This window comes from Eleutherodactylus coqui, chromosome 4 (assembly GCF_035609145.1).
Source record: "Eleutherodactylus coqui strain aEleCoq1 chromosome 4, aEleCoq1.hap1, whole genome shotgun sequence".
Lineage (NCBI taxonomy): Eukaryota > Metazoa > Chordata > Amphibia > Anura > Eleutherodactylidae > Eleutherodactylus > Eleutherodactylus coqui.
In genome coordinates, this window is record NC_089840.1 from 73,567,294 (window position 1) to 73,582,752 (window position 15,459).

General features: G+C 43.4%; 1 protein-coding gene across 4 annotated transcripts in view; it reads left to right on the top strand.

Annotated features, from left to right (window-relative positions):
- The window catches only part of CUX1 (cut like homeobox 1), a 378,084-nt gene that overhangs the window by 108,142 nt on the left and 254,483 nt on the right, over positions 1 to 15,459 (top strand). For all 4 annotated transcript variants that reach the window (XM_066599650.1, XM_066599646.1, XM_066599647.1 and 1 more), the window contains one exon: positions 6,305 to 6,352. In XM_066599650.1, the coding sequence (XP_066455747.1) occupies positions 6,305 to 6,352 (48 nt within the window). The remainder of the gene's footprint in view (positions 1 to 6,304; positions 6,353 to 15,459) is intronic.

Consider the following 15,459-nt stretch of genomic DNA (forward strand, 5'->3'; position numbering starts at 1 on the left):
CAGGAGGATGTGATGGTGGAGAATGTAAAGGTACCTTTACATGGGCTGACTATCGTCCCCAAAATCACTTGTAGCTATTTTCAGTAGTAGTTAGTCATCTTGTGGACACACAGTCGGTATTAGTGTATCTTGTCGCCACCGTAAGCTAGGGGTTTGACAGGGGTAACGCCCCTCTCACACCCCTAGCTGCCGATTAGGTCAAAATCAGAAGGTGCTGTTAGCTGCCTGTTCCCCGTCCATGGCTCCGTGCTGTCACAGAGAAGCGATCCGTGCTTTGCTCTGCAGATAGATGCCTGTCCCCTGGCCCTGCTGCATTATGGCTCCCTGTAATCCTGCAGTGTACCCGCGGCACTGTGTTGTGGGTGCTGCGGAGCGACTTTTAGTACTGGCGGCAGAGGGTGGGGGAGAGGGAAGGGCCCGCCGCCGGCAAAACCGCTTCACCTTGCTGTCCACTGCCTGAGGCTGACCCCACTCTGCGCTTTAACACAGAGGGTGCTAGCACAGGCAGGTAAGGGGCTTTCAGGAGTACTAATGCGCGGCTGCAGCGGGGGACCTGCATGCGGCAGCTTCCACTTACTGTACCCGGGCGGTGTGTCCTCCGTGCTGCTGTGCCGTAAGGGAATCTGCTTGACACTCCTCCCTGCGGATTAGCAGCCTCTGCAGTTCATGTACCGCCGTCCAGGAAGGAGCGGTATAATCAGCCACGTTCTGCACGGGCGCCGGGGGAAATCACTTGCAGCTTTGGCTGGCTGGCTGCCTGACTGCAGTGGGGAAACGTGTCTGCTTTCTTCAACAATCCTTACTGGGCAGCCAGGACCTAAATCCCATCCACAGCAGCCAATCACATTCAGGGAGCGTCACCCCCTGTCAAACTTGACTCCACCAGTACTTCCTGGTGGTGTCAAGATACACTAATACCCACACAGTCTCCAACGTGGCACTGAGTAAGAAATCGCCCAGTAGTCGCTAGTCACTTTGTTTCAGTTCACTGAACAGCGAGAAGTATAAACAGGTCTTTCAGCGACTGCCTCTTTACTGTGAGGGCAGCTGAAAGACCTTTCCCTCCCGCTCCGCTTCCATTCACTGAGCGACTGTTGCTCCTGCGTGAGAGCATAGAAGCAATAGTCATTGGTACGGCTGTCGGGCGCATAACGTCCCTGTAAACTGTAAGGCCACATGTAAACAACAGTAACAAGCACCGATTGACATGCTATATTGTTGCTCAGCACTTGTTAAATGGGCATAAAGTCATCCATTGTCAAAGGCCCTTAAACAGCCTGCAAAACACAAAAATGGAGGTTGGCAACTCTGCTGGAGAGTGCAAGACCCACAGGCAGATAACCAAAGTACTTATATAGACTCGTAACGTTGAATTGTGAGGGCCAAGGCTGCAGGAGGTGGAGAATTCTGTTGTGTACCCATGTTACAGATTCCAAACCTATAGTTGACTAGATCTATAATAGAGACCCCCATCCTCGGCCCCCCACACAGACACTTGCAACTGTAGCTTCCGAGATAACCTAGTGGGGGCGGAAGAGTAATAAATTGTGTTAACCTAAATTCACATCTGTGCTAGAGATTCGGTTTTCCTACTTCGTTACGGGATCAGGGAAATAGAATCCCCTGGATGTACGAATCCAACTCATAACGGACCCCATTGACTAAAATGAGATCACTTCAGTTCTTGCACCTTTCTGGCGTTTTTACTAGACAAAAAAGTCTGGCTTTTTCGGCAAGCATTTAATGCCGGATGTCTAAACAGAGCCTCTGATGCAGATGTGAACAGAGCCTTACAAAAGTTTGATTGTGTCTATGATGAGTAGTACTCCTCTTGGGATGGCCCCTTTGGACGCCAAGACTATTGATACTGCAGTACAGATAAATGATGGGCCTTGTAAGTCTTGTGCTGGCTGTCTTCTAACTTTCTTGCACCAACTTCTTCGAACTTTTTAAAATGATTAACTTTTCAACTGTTTATATGGAGATCTGTGACAACCTCAGGAATGTTCACGTGAGTCGCTGCCTCCTGATTGCCATTACTGAACATAGGACTCCCAAACCTGTCCGCCTCGGAAAAATCTATCTTTAAGTATATATTGAGAAAGTTTTGTCCAGTCAGGATGTGTATTGAGGGAGTCTTTATGTGGCATGTTGTATTGATTAGTCGAATCAATACGCAATTGATGCTCCCATAGGCTCTATTAAACAGTTAATTGGAAAGTTACGACGTATAGAGGCTTTTGCTCAAGCTGCTGGGATAATTGCTTGAAGCGGGATTCTACCTAACACTAATGGCATGTAACAAATTGTCGTATCTACTTAGTTACTGCTTTTATTGTCTAGTCTCTTTACCGGCAGAACCACACCGCAGGAGTTGTTAAAACTTTTTTTTTTTTTCCTAAGGTATTCTTATCTGCAGCTATACATGGATATGTTCTCAAACATCTATCCAGCCCCTATAGAGTGGTTATAGTGGTGAAGAGTCGTAAAAACTAATACGTTCTCTTTAACCCTTTCCCTTCCAAGGACATATTTCCAAGTCATGAGCATTTGTCTATTTAATCGCTCCCTTGCGCTAAACTAGCCCAGTCATTGACTCCATGACCTAGACGTCTACTGGCATCCGGATTGTTGGGTGCAACAAGTCACACCAAAGGCTCGCAACACCAAGATCAGTAAAGTGTATACATTGTATACTGCCCCCTATCCTGTCTGGTTCCTATCTTTAGCATAAAATATGCTGACCTCTCCTTTCGCGATACTCATTACATGCTACAGTCCTAGCGATAACCATTATCGCTAGAGAGAAATGAAATGCCTTTCGGACAGATGAAAAATGATTTAGTTAAGTCAGAAATTACATTTGCACCCATTGACTGTCGATGTAAATGATCGTTTTCAACTAGTTCCACCGAGGAAAAAAAAAAAGCGTTTGGCTGCTTTTAGATGTCCGTAATATGGGTAGTTGTTTTATGGAGACAATACCCTGACCTCCATCAGTTCGTTAGTAGATGTATGAATGTCGCCTCCGTTATGCAGGAGCAAAAATAGCGCCCGTATTACATCAGTCCGAAAGCAGCCGTAGTTATCTCATTATAGTAGTTATTGATTAGGGTTACTTTGTATAGGGAGAAGGAAACTGATATACCTCCATATAACTAATAGAACACTCGTTTATAGCTTGTATGCCAACGTTGGATGTCTCATTCCTAGTGTTTTCACGTTTCTCTAACAAGCGTTCCAATGAACGCAGATCGGCATGGTATATACTGCGGGAACTTCTCGCATCTGGATTTTGCAGAATACGTTATTTTTGCCTATGGAATCTGCTTCACTTTGCATTTTAGTCGCACATTGAAATTTCTGTGCAATTTTTACTTATAAGGCCGCCTGCAGACGGCCGGGTCGGATCCGGCTGCGAGAATACTCGCAGCGGGACCCAACCCGGGCGCCTGCAGAGAGCACCGCGGACTCACCCGCTCCCACAGCTCCGACTCTTTCATGTGCCGGCTGCTGGGCAGCCGGTGAGTGACGTTTCTGTGCGGGGCTCTGCGAGCTCCGCGCAGAATTAGAGCATGCCGCGGTTTGTTTGCTGCGCGTGATTTCGCGTAGACAAACCGCGGCCGTCTGCATAGGATTGCGTGCTGTAATGCAATCCTATGCAGGCGTCCAGGGGCGGAAATTCTGCGGGGAATCCCGCTGCGGAATTTCCACCCGTCTGCAGGCGGCCTTAGGCTGCTTTTACACTTGTGTAAGGGCGCAATTCAGGGCTTCTGTGTCTCTGCTCCATTTCTAGAGGGGAAAAACTGGGGGGAAAAATTGATCTATTTTTCCCCCCACTGATTTCAATGGGTTTACAGAAAAAATGGAAAGTAAATGGGAAAAGGCTTCCATTCTGTCAGATTTCTGTTTTTTTGGACAGTCTGCAGCATTATTTTTGTTTAAAAAAAAAAAATGCGGAAATCTAACAGTGCAAATATACAGAAGCCTTTCTATTTGCTTTCCATTTTTATGCAAGCCCTATAAAATCATCGGGCAACATTTTTATATCAGTTTCTCTCCTACAAAAATGGAGCAGAGAGACAGAATCGCTGAACTGTGCCATAACCCAAGTCCTTGAAAACAGCCTTACACAATGAAAAGATGTTCATTCTAGTAGTAGAGGAGTGGTTTGAGGTGCGCAGTGTAGATTCTTTACACAGTTGTGGATGATGCCAAATCGAGAGAACAGGGGCGTAACTAAAGGCTCAGGGGCCCTGATGCAAAATGTGATCCGGCGCCCCCCTTCTATCTGTATCTGTACCCGTACCCATACCTAAACCATGCTGCACAGAGGCGTAACTTGAAGCTTCTGGGCCCCAATGCAAAACCTGTAACAGGGCCCCCAACTATAATGCTTTATTCATAGTACTGGGCTCCCTATGTAGAGAAGAGAGGCATTATGGGCCCCCTAAGGCTCCTGGGCCCGGGTGCAACCGCATCCCCTGCACCCTCTATAGTTACGCCCCTGCGAGAGCACTCGCTCTTGTTGATGTAGATTACTGTAGTATATGTGAGCTGTGCTCACCTATCTATTCATTTTACATTGCTTTCATGTGCATACACTACTGTTTTTATGTGAGTTTTAGATGTAAAAGTATATTTTAATGCATTAGAAATAAAAAATTGCGGTCACAAAGATAAGTGAAAGTGGACATAATGGTCAGCAGCCCGACAAGACATCTGTAGTCAGTCGGGCCGTCTGCATCAGGAAATATAGAGAGAGTTTCGGGGTTCACTCTTTTAGATGTATAATCCGCGTACCTTATATTTTTTACCTTATTTAATTTCCAGCATAAAACCATATTTTGGCCTTTTTGGTTGTGGTGATGCTATGAGGATATGTGCTTGTAGACGCCGGCTAACATCATACGTGTGAAGGTTTACATCAGTTGTTATACGGGTTTTATGACAAATAACAGATGACCCTCAGATTTCTACAGTGGATTTGCACTTCAAAATGTCGCAGATTTAGCCCCATTCAGTCGGGCAAATCCACATATGGCCACCAGAAGCCACATGGAAACCATGGAACAAATGGAAAAAAAAGGGAGTTCATACCGTGCAGATTCCCATTGAACATGATAGGATGCCACAACCTTGAGGGCTTAGGCATTAGGAATTGCGCACAAAAAAGTCAGTGTGAACCGGGATTTAAAGATTCCAGGTGTGCTCTTCAAATATCAGCGCTTAACGGCAGAAAATGACATAAAGAATGCTTCGCCAGATGCAGAGGGTTACACGTTTTGAAACGACTTTCCTTGAAGCCCAAAATGCATAAGCCCCTATTGCATATTCCATCGTGTTCTTCATACAGTCTCCATGGTGTGCAGTAAAGGATCATCATAGAGCTAATAAACGAGACTCAAGGAATGCTCTAGTATGGCTAACTCTTATTTCTAGTTCTCTTAGCTACTACATTAGTGTTTGGGTTTTTAATTATATATTGTAAAAAAAAAAATATATATATATATATTTATAAATTGTTGAGCCTTCCTTATTTTTGGATTTTCCGTATAACCTTTTTTTTGTTTTGTTTCTGTCCGTGAAAGCAGCGTAGAAAAGATCAGCTGGTTGGGGCCAGAATGCATTTTGTGTCTCAAATGTAAAAACATCTTTTATTTTTTAATGGGAATAAAAATGCATAAAATGAAGAACTGGAGGTGTCTAAGCAAACTGTGTTGCGATGCACAGAATTAGTCAATATGTTGATGAGAGATGTAAAAAGTTTTGAAGTTTGTTGTTACCAAAAAAAGTTGCCTGCTTTCTTTCGGAGTTACATGTAGTAGCTGCCAGTGAATAGAGCTTAGTATGAGTAAATTTTAAGAGCTCCCAAAGATCGTGGTTTAGGGGGGAAGGGCGACTCCTGCCAAAATGGGGGGAGAGATACACTTGGCTGGAGCTTGTCTTTAAAATAGAACTGGAAATGAAGGACAGCCACTAGAGACTTCAGGCTGCCAAAATCTAAACATGGCCTGCTATTCTGCCATTCGCCTGGATTAGTAACAAAAGTAATAATTTCATTGCCAGAAATGTTATTCTATGGGGTATATTTAGGATTACGTCTCCTATGAGATCTATAATGTGTAAGTATGTAATATTTTCATGAGCATAAGAGATTTCTACGAGCGTCTGATTTGCCAATTGGAGGCAGGTCTAGCGAACGTCTGGTGACGGGGGTTGTGAGCGAGATGTAATTTTGATTCTGCTGGCTTCTCACAATGTTGAGTTTCACAAAGCTAATTATTGTCTCTGTTCTTCATAGGACTTGCGAAAACAGGTAGCTCCGTTGTTAAAGAGTTTCCAAGCAGAGGTAAGACCACTTTAAGTCTCGTACTGTCAGCAGAAAATGTTTGTTACTGTTCGAGGGAACTTTTACGATGATTTTATTTTCCCTTAATACATAATGATTCATTCATTCCACAGCAGAACCCATTGCGTGTCTCATTTATTTATGTATATGGAAGTAGTCCTCGTAGTGTTTTACGTTTGCTGTGTTGACTATGTGCACATAGATTTGGCCCTCATTGTCATAGTCTTGTCCCAAGAGAGTTGGTTGTCTTTGATGGGCAGCTACACACGGAGCAGAGTACATTTGGCTAAATGATGTAGCAAAAGTATTTTGTATTAATGTGCAGTGTTACGATACGCCAAACTGGCTACAATGTGCTACAGTCTGGCAACCTCAATGTAGTTGGCATAGATTCTCTTACTACGTAAATGCAATTTCATGATCGTGCCCAAAATTTTGCATTATGTTTATTGGCTTGCTATACCACATGACCAAAACATATCTGTGGTGTTTTTTTTTTGTTTTTTTTTAATGTCTCAGTCTAAAACCATTGGCCATAAAGTAGTCTCGCCCCTCTAACCCCCTTCACAAAAGACTTTTTTATTTATTTTTTTCTCCTGGACATGCTTTTTACAGGATTTTTGAACATGGCTACAGGGCTCACGTCCATTTACCCCCAAGAGCATTGTTGAGGTTGTGGTGTGATTCCACTTGACTCGAAGTCTGAACATTAGTTTATCCCAAACGTGTTTAATAAGGTTGACGTCGGAGCTCTACAGAGGACATACAAACAAGTTTTTTCTAATCCGACACTAGAAACCTATTCTTTCATGTAGCTTTATGCACAGGGGCGCAATCCTGATGAAGCAGGAAAGTTCCATTCCCAAACTGATGGCACAAAGTTGGAAGCAATCAGTTAACTATATATGCAGTTCAAAAGGGGGGTTTCCAAAAACATCCTTTGATGGAAACCTTTAGGCCATCAATAAAAGTCCCTTGAATATCCATTTGTTTTCTAGTCACCGGGAAGAAGGATGTAGCATTCTTCTAGTATTCTGCCATTAGCCTGCCAGATGGTTGGGAGATTCCTCACTCCAGAGGATGCATTTCCCTCGCTCTAGAGTGTAATGTCGGTGTACATTACACCAGTCCTCGAGTACTTCTAATATGTCATGTTATCAGGTGATGTCATTATTGCCATGGCCACAGGTGTTTTCTCCTTATGATGTCCTTAAATCATGATAAGTTGGGGATAATTGAGGACTGGAGTTGAGAGACGCTGCTTTACACCAGCAGAGTCAACGTTTGGCATGTTGCATGTTGGTTGCAGGATCTTGTCTTGCTACTTGGCCGTGAAGCCCCTATCATTGAAGCTTCAGTTCTAGCGCTGATTTTGCTTCCAGGGCCACTTATGAACTCAGCAGTGTTTTGCAAAAAGAATAAAATTAGAACTTTCTTTCATGTGTACATTAGACACTCGGAGGTCCATGTGGCCGAGTGTTTCTCAGCTGAGATGATATTCCTTGAGGTTTCTATTTCACATTAGCATCACTCGCTTCACTCACATTTGACTGGGGGCTGCTCTAGCATTACACAAATTTGACAAACTGACTTTTTGGACAAGTAGCATCCTATAACTGTGCACATTAGTAGCAAAACGTGATGTACTTGGAGATGATTATGTATAGTGAACCTACAGCTATGTATTCCAGGGATTCACATAGATTCATTTCATGGATACATATTTATTATTGGATTCCTTACCTTCACAGCAGCAGAATTTCAATGCCCCACAAACTACTACGAATGTGTCAAGTGGGCAGTCCCCATTGCTCATTATCAGTGGGTGATGTCAGACAGTGAATCATGGCCGACATCACCCACGGACAGAGTAGTTGGGACCGCCTACTTGACACATTCTGTCCAGGTGAACATGAAGTGAAAGAAACAGAAATGGAGTCAGCAAGGCCGCGGCTGGAGAGCTATACAGCCAGAGCCGTTGACTTGACAAGTCTTGCTTTTCAAGACGAACCCCTTAAGGATGTTAAGGGGTTCGTCTGGTTTTCAATTAAGCAATAATTTTTTTGTGTTTTTGTTTCTTTATCTCAGAAGCTATAACTTTTTAATTTTTCCATCAACATAGTATAGGATAGTTTAAAAGGTTGCACCAAAATTGCAAGTTATCCCCTATTCACAGATTAAGGAATAACTTGATGATCGGTGGGAGTTTCACTCCTGAGACCCCTGCTGATCTCCAGAATGGGAGTCCTGTGCCCCTCATCCTCCTCCCTATGGAGTTACTGCTCCCTCCTGCAGTAAGAAGGAGACTGAGCGGAGCGCTGGGCGCACAAGCATACCAGTGCTTCATTCACTATCAGTGGGGCTGCGGAGATATTAGAGTGGCACCTGCTTGGGTATTGAGCAGTGCAGATGCTCTATGTGGCGGTGTATTCTCATGATTTCAAGTTTTCAGCCATTGAATACAAATGAGGATTTGACTCCCAAACCGCTATCAGAGTTCTTGAGAATGGTGAGATATTGACACAAATTGGGCACATTTATTAGGACTGGTGTTTCATACACTAGTGTGCTGGAGAAAGATGCGCCTAATTTATTAAGCACTCTACCCTTAATAAATTAGGCACATCTCTGCCTCCGTACACACCTCAAATGGAAATGTATGTCAGCTACATGCTGGAGTAGATTTCCAATATAATTTACACCAGTCTCTCATATAAAGTATAGTAATTCTGGTGGGCTGTGGCCACTCCCCTCCCACTAAGACACACCCCTTTTCTCAACAATTTTTAAAAGTGACAAGATAAGGTACAAAATTGCAGATTACAGCGCCAGCATTGGGTGCACAGAAAATTAGCAACTTTTATTTGCCAGTAAATCCTGCATAAGCAGCTTGATAAATTTCCCCCTAAGGTTTATTAAAAAGTTGCATAACTTTTTTTCTTAGGCTGGGTTCACACAGGGTGGATTTGCTGCGGAAATTCCGCCTGTGTCCGCTAATCCTGGACTTAGCCAGCCATGTGGATGAGATTTGTCACAAATCTCGTCCACACGGGACAGCCAATCCGTCACGGCAAAGCCGGTGCTGCGGCGTGGATTCCCTCGCCGCAGCATGTCACCTTTTTTTTTCCTGTTGCAGCCGCGCTATCCTTTATGGGAGTGCTGGACGCAACGGAAAAGAATGCGGCCAAAGCTACTCCAAAACCCATGGCTAACTGCCTTGGCTTCCGCCTTGTGGGAACCCAGCCTTACAGTGGCCCATGGGCTTGTTCCATCAGAGCCATCCCTCTTCAAAATGATGATCAGTTGTTCTTCGTCTTTTTTCTGATCCACAGGTTTTTTTTTAACCTTCTTTTGGCTGTTGAAGATGGCTGTAGAAATCTTCTAACTACCTAATGCACACTGTGCTCTACTCTCTGATTGGTCAGTGCTAATCACATGAGCAGCTCTGGCGAATCATAGAACAGGTATAGTGCATTAGTAGTCTTAACATTACCAATGCACTGTGGGGGACTAGGTAGTCTGAAGATTGTCTCAGCCTAATGGCCAAAAACAGGACCTGAAGCCGGTGGATCAGAGGAACAACAGAGAGGAACTGCAAGTAATAAACCCCCCACCGGTCCTGGCACTGAATTTTGTTCAAAGGGTTGCTTTAATGAGTCCAAGAAATATTGGTTCTGCATTCCCTTTAAGTCTGTTGGCTGTAGGTCCTTGAAGTTTCTGTATTCCAGCATTCAGCGGCACAGTGCGAACATTATTTATTTGTGCCTGCGATCACCATTACCTCACGCCAGTCCTAACAAGTGTATTACACCATTGCGAGTAAATGCGTTGCGTGACCGAAGAGAACACGGATGGAGTATAAATGGCCAAGATGTCTTTTTATGAGTTCAAGGCTGCCACTTCCTCCCAGTGGTATCGGAGTAATTGAAAAGTAGAAGAGAATGCGGCTCCAGACCCTATTGTGTTGTTTTGCTGTTATTTTTTATTGTTTCATGCTTATTCCCTCTCGTAGCAAACTCTATTTTCTAAATGGGGACCAGAGCAGAAAATCCCCGTAGCTTGTGCGGTGAAAACTGCAAATTTTTTTTTTTCCTAAATGCTTTTCTTCCTCAGTCTCCCTCCTTGAGGGAAAAATAATCCCTCCATAATGCGGCGGCTTGCATTGCTAGCTCAGTAAATTCTGATTCATTCTCTTCATTGCCTAACACACTCCCGAAAGTCAATATTTCATCGCAATCATCTCCGTTTCAAATGTCAGACCTTTGCATAGCCAATTGAGGAAGTTTGCCATATTAACTTCCTGCTGCGTTACAAAGCCCGAGCATGCCAGGTAGAACGTGCTCGCAGTATCAAAGGTTCCCTGTGTAAGGCTAAACACCTAATTAATAGGATTCCGTCTAGCAGGTTCATTCAATGATGGCTCTATTAAGGGCGCTCTCAGATCTACCATTCTGTTTTCAGGCCAGCTCCATAATTGAAAACATATTTTCTTCTCCCGAGCTGCAGCTGGTTTGGTTCTGCTCATGCAGAAAAGGATATAACCTTGCATAACATAGGAAATGAACGGTTGAGAGAGAAGCCAAATTCAATTTCAGTCAGATATTTCGAGGATAAGTCCATGATCTATGGAAGCAGGGGAATGAAAAGTGTGTGTGTGTGAGGAAAGGAGCGTATTCAGCAGTCTATTAATCACGGCTGGCCTGGACTATGCTTTGTGCTCTCACATTAGTAGTGATTCTTCTACAAAGGCTGGAGAGATGCCAGATATATGCCGAGTTAACCTCTTAAGCATCATCTGCTACTTGCTGCTCAATGGATGTTACGTCGTGAAATACAGTTGGGTGCTGCTGCCAAAGGAGGAAAAAAAAAAAACCCGTTCGCAGCCATCTCGCACACAAACACGTGAGCCTGTAGTGAAATGCAAAATGTGGAGAATGTTAGAAGAGGCCAGACTTCAGCGTCGCTGTTTCCATACCTTCTGGATATAGATGTGCAGAGATATTTTATATACAGAAACGGCATCTTTTGGCTCAACACTGAAAACTTTTAATTGGGCTTATTAAAAAGTAGTCTTGTTTTTATAAAAAAAAAAAAAAAGCCCCCATCTTTGAATGGAAGATGTTGCAGTCTAGTAGAAATAAGGTATAAATTAATTCCTTTTCCAGAAAAATATAGATGGTAAATGCTTATACACTATCCTACCGAAACTGATTGGATACCTAAGCAAGAATCAAAAGTAGTATTTATTTACATATTAATACATAGTGGGGCTCCTTTGGATCTAATGATATTGGATGCTCTCCGTGGGATACTTTCTACTAATATCTGATATACTTCAGCTGGTATTTCCCTCCAATCATGCTGCAAACTTCTGGCGAGTTCTTAAAAAGAAGATGAAAGCTGTTCATATTTTCTGAGCTGACGTTCTAGTTCGTCCCAGAGATGTCCATTGGGGTTCAGGGCAGGGCTGTGGAGTTGGCGTCATAGTCTCGTTTTGGTGGAGTCGATAGAAATGTACATGTTGAATATTATAGGGCATTTCAAAACTTTACTAAATTCCTATGAAAGGAAGTGTGCCAATTCAGCTTAGTGTATTACATATTTACAATTTAGTAAAGTTGTTTGTGTTCTAAAATTATATTCCATTAGGTTCTATCTATCTGAATAGCTTGATCATTTTATCATAATGGGGGTGAAAAGCCTGATGTGACCATTTTTAATGCAGTAAATTTGTCACTTAAAAAACGAGTCCTATAAGAAGGAGTCGGAGTCTGGAAAATCGAATCTGGAGTCTGAAAATTGAGGCGTTTTGAGGTTTAGCTTAACGCCTCTACAACCCTGGTTAAGATAGGGACTCTGTGCAGTCGGTCCAATCATGGAACATCTATATCCTCAAACCAACGTAAAACAGCATTGGATTTCTAAGTAGGCACATTGTCTTGTTGGAAGTATGGCTGACCATTCTCAAGAGTATCGTCACATTGTCTGCAGCACATTATTGTCAAGGATGTCAAGGTACACCTCCGTGTTTACGGTTCTTGCCACTGCAACCAACTGGCCGACCATGCCATGTTATACATCCCAAGACCATAGCAGAACCTCCACCATATTTAACTGTAGGCACAACACACTCAGGCAAAAGACGTTCCCTGTATATCCAGTGTCATGAGTAGTCAGTGGGGGTTCCTGTACACCCACTGACCGGACACTTTCCCCCTGCTCTGTAGATAGGGAATAAGTGTAAAACTTGGCATAACCTCCTTTAATACTTGATGACCGAGATGAGATTAAAGCACAACTCCACTCAATACATAAAATTTCACATGTAACCCTACTTAACACCAGTAACCCCCAGCTATTCCTCATGTGCACAAATACGGCTGCTTTAACTGCCCTTGTGCTTGCATGTGAAACTGTGGGACTGCTGTACTTTACTGGGGGTCCTTGAGTTGGAAATATACCGTATTTTTCGCTTTATAAGACGCACTTTTTCCCCCTCCAAAGCGGGGGGGGGGGGGGTTGCTGCGTCTTATAGAGCGAATGTGCCAAAAAATTTGTTCCGATCGCCATTTTTAGCGCGATCGTGAATTTAATGCGCGAACGCGGTTTAGTTAGCGCGATTTGTGTGTTAAACTCGCGATCGCACGAACAAATGTGCGGCCAGTCTCCTCCCCACTGCCGCCCATACATACCTCTGATTGGTCGTGAGTGCCGGCGGGTACTACTGCTTCACCCCGCCTCCACCAAACGTCTTCCTTCCTTCCTCCTGCTGCACACAAGCGCCGCTGTGATATTAAGCGCCGGTTTTTCAGGCCTCTGCTGCTCCCTCTGCTCCGTCACCCGGCACTAACCCTGCGCTGTCCCTGGGTGAGTTCAAATTTTTTTTCCCGCTCTAAAACAGGGGTGCGTCCTATAGACCGGTGCGTCTAATAGAACGAAAAATACAGTATATATTTTTTCTTACTTAGCAGAGCTACTGTTTTGTTAGTCAAGGAAAGATGATCTCCTGTGTCCACAGTGCTCCTTCCATGACATGAAGAGAAGAGCAGCAGCAGCTCTACAGTTGAAGGACCCATACAAATGCTGCCTCCTACGCCAACTTGGCCTTCTCCACGAGGAGAAACACTTTTCGCATAGACCCGCGTCATAGGGCTCTCACCCAGCCAAAGATACCCTGCACTATACTGATGAGGGCTAGCAACCCGAACAACATCAGACATTGACTTATAGGGTTGCTGTCCAATAGGTGGAGGGAGCCTTTCTTCCTGCTGGTTTATTTGCATACCATTTTTCCCATGGAGCATTGCCTGGCCTATAAGATACCCTACACCAATTTGGGCATTCTCCCTCTAAACATATTATCTTGCCTTAGTTTCCTGTACAGTAGGGTAGGAGGAGGCTTTTATGGATTGGAAAAGGAACTTTTGGGTTAACTGCATTGACTTTTTAAAAATAATTTACTAAAGACTTAACATAAAACATACTATATAATCATATTCAAGGATGTATTTTCCAGCTATATCCCATAATGATGCCAACGGTGGACCTGACTGATCATTATCTGACTAGACCTGCACCGCACACGTTTTTCGCTTTATCTTCTGACTCTCTTTGCCCGCCACATGGTGACACTTTTTCTTCATACTGATGTTTAACAGTTACATTCAGAAAATATGAATCTAAGTCTTCATACATTTGTCACGAGAATCACAAGTTTACAGATTTGTGAGTGTCGATGAATAATCCATAGCCATGTAGGATCTGGTACGGAGCTTTTTACAGCTGGAGGGCACCGGGATGTTTTATTTTCACAAATTCATTGGAATGCTGCGGGGTGAATCGAGGACAGTGGAGGCCGAGTGTGATGCTCACGATGGCACCGTCTGCTCTTTCTAGCTGCGGTAGCAAGCCCGTTCTAGATTATTCTCGTGCTATCCTGCTAGTCACTTGTAGCAGGGAATTACACGGTGCAGTCTTGTGACTTTAAGAGTCTTATCTCTTCCCTACAAAGTATGCTTTATTTAAACATGTCTGCCCATAAGATGATGTACAGCCAGACCCATGGAGAGGAATAGTTTGTATAAACCTAGAGATTACCTAGGTATATAGCGGAGCAGCAGATTAGTGCTGGAGAACTTGTATCCACTGCAAAGTGAGGTGTTTATATTAGATTCTTTGCACAGACTGGACATATAAGTCTTTATTGTCACGGGTACAGCTGGTTGAGAGTGCTAATATTTCACTTTTGAGTCTGTTTACTGTCGGAAAGGCCTCATTTTGAAACTTGACTCCAGCAATCATTGAACTCTGCTAAGTGAACACTTTAACTTTTTTAACTTCTATCTGATTATCTAGTGAAAGCTGCCACACAATTTAGCACGATTCAGTATATTTTTTTTGTAAAAAAAAGATATTCTGTTTTTATTTTTTTATACTGTATTTATAATGTTCTCCTCCTCCTTCCTCCTCTCTTCTTCCTCCTCCTACTTCCTTTCTCCTCCACCTTCCTGCCCCCTCTCTTCTTTCTCTCTCCTTTCTTCTTCTCCCGCGTTCACCCTCTTCCTTCTTCCTCCCTTGCCTCCTCTTCCTTCTCCCTCCTCCTCCCCCTTCTTCTCTTTCTTCTCTCAACTCATTTTTATCCTTCCTGGATATAAGAGAATTGATATATCTCTCCGTCTTACGTGTGACAGTGTTGTGAACATGTTCTGTAGTCCAAGTACAGGGATAGGGGGCCAAGATGTGTCCATCACCTTTCGTCACTGGTGTGCTCCTGTGTTATCCACCTCTAACTTAGTTAATGAACCTGCTACTCTTTCACTTCAGTCCTGTCTTTTGATGATATTCTAATGACTGCTGACCCAGTTTCTATGTATGCAGCACAAGCTGAAAAATTATCCCTCTCTATTGTGAGGGTCGGTGGTCATTGTGAAAACTAAAATATGTCATGTGTTTGGTTTTTTTTGCTTCATATAGAGGGTGACTCCACAAAAAAAATGTAAAAACCTGATTAAAACTATATTATTTTCTAACTATAAGTTCCCTTTAATGCAACAATAAACCTAGAAATCAAGAAGCAAAAAAATCTGTATGCACAAACCTACTGGTTA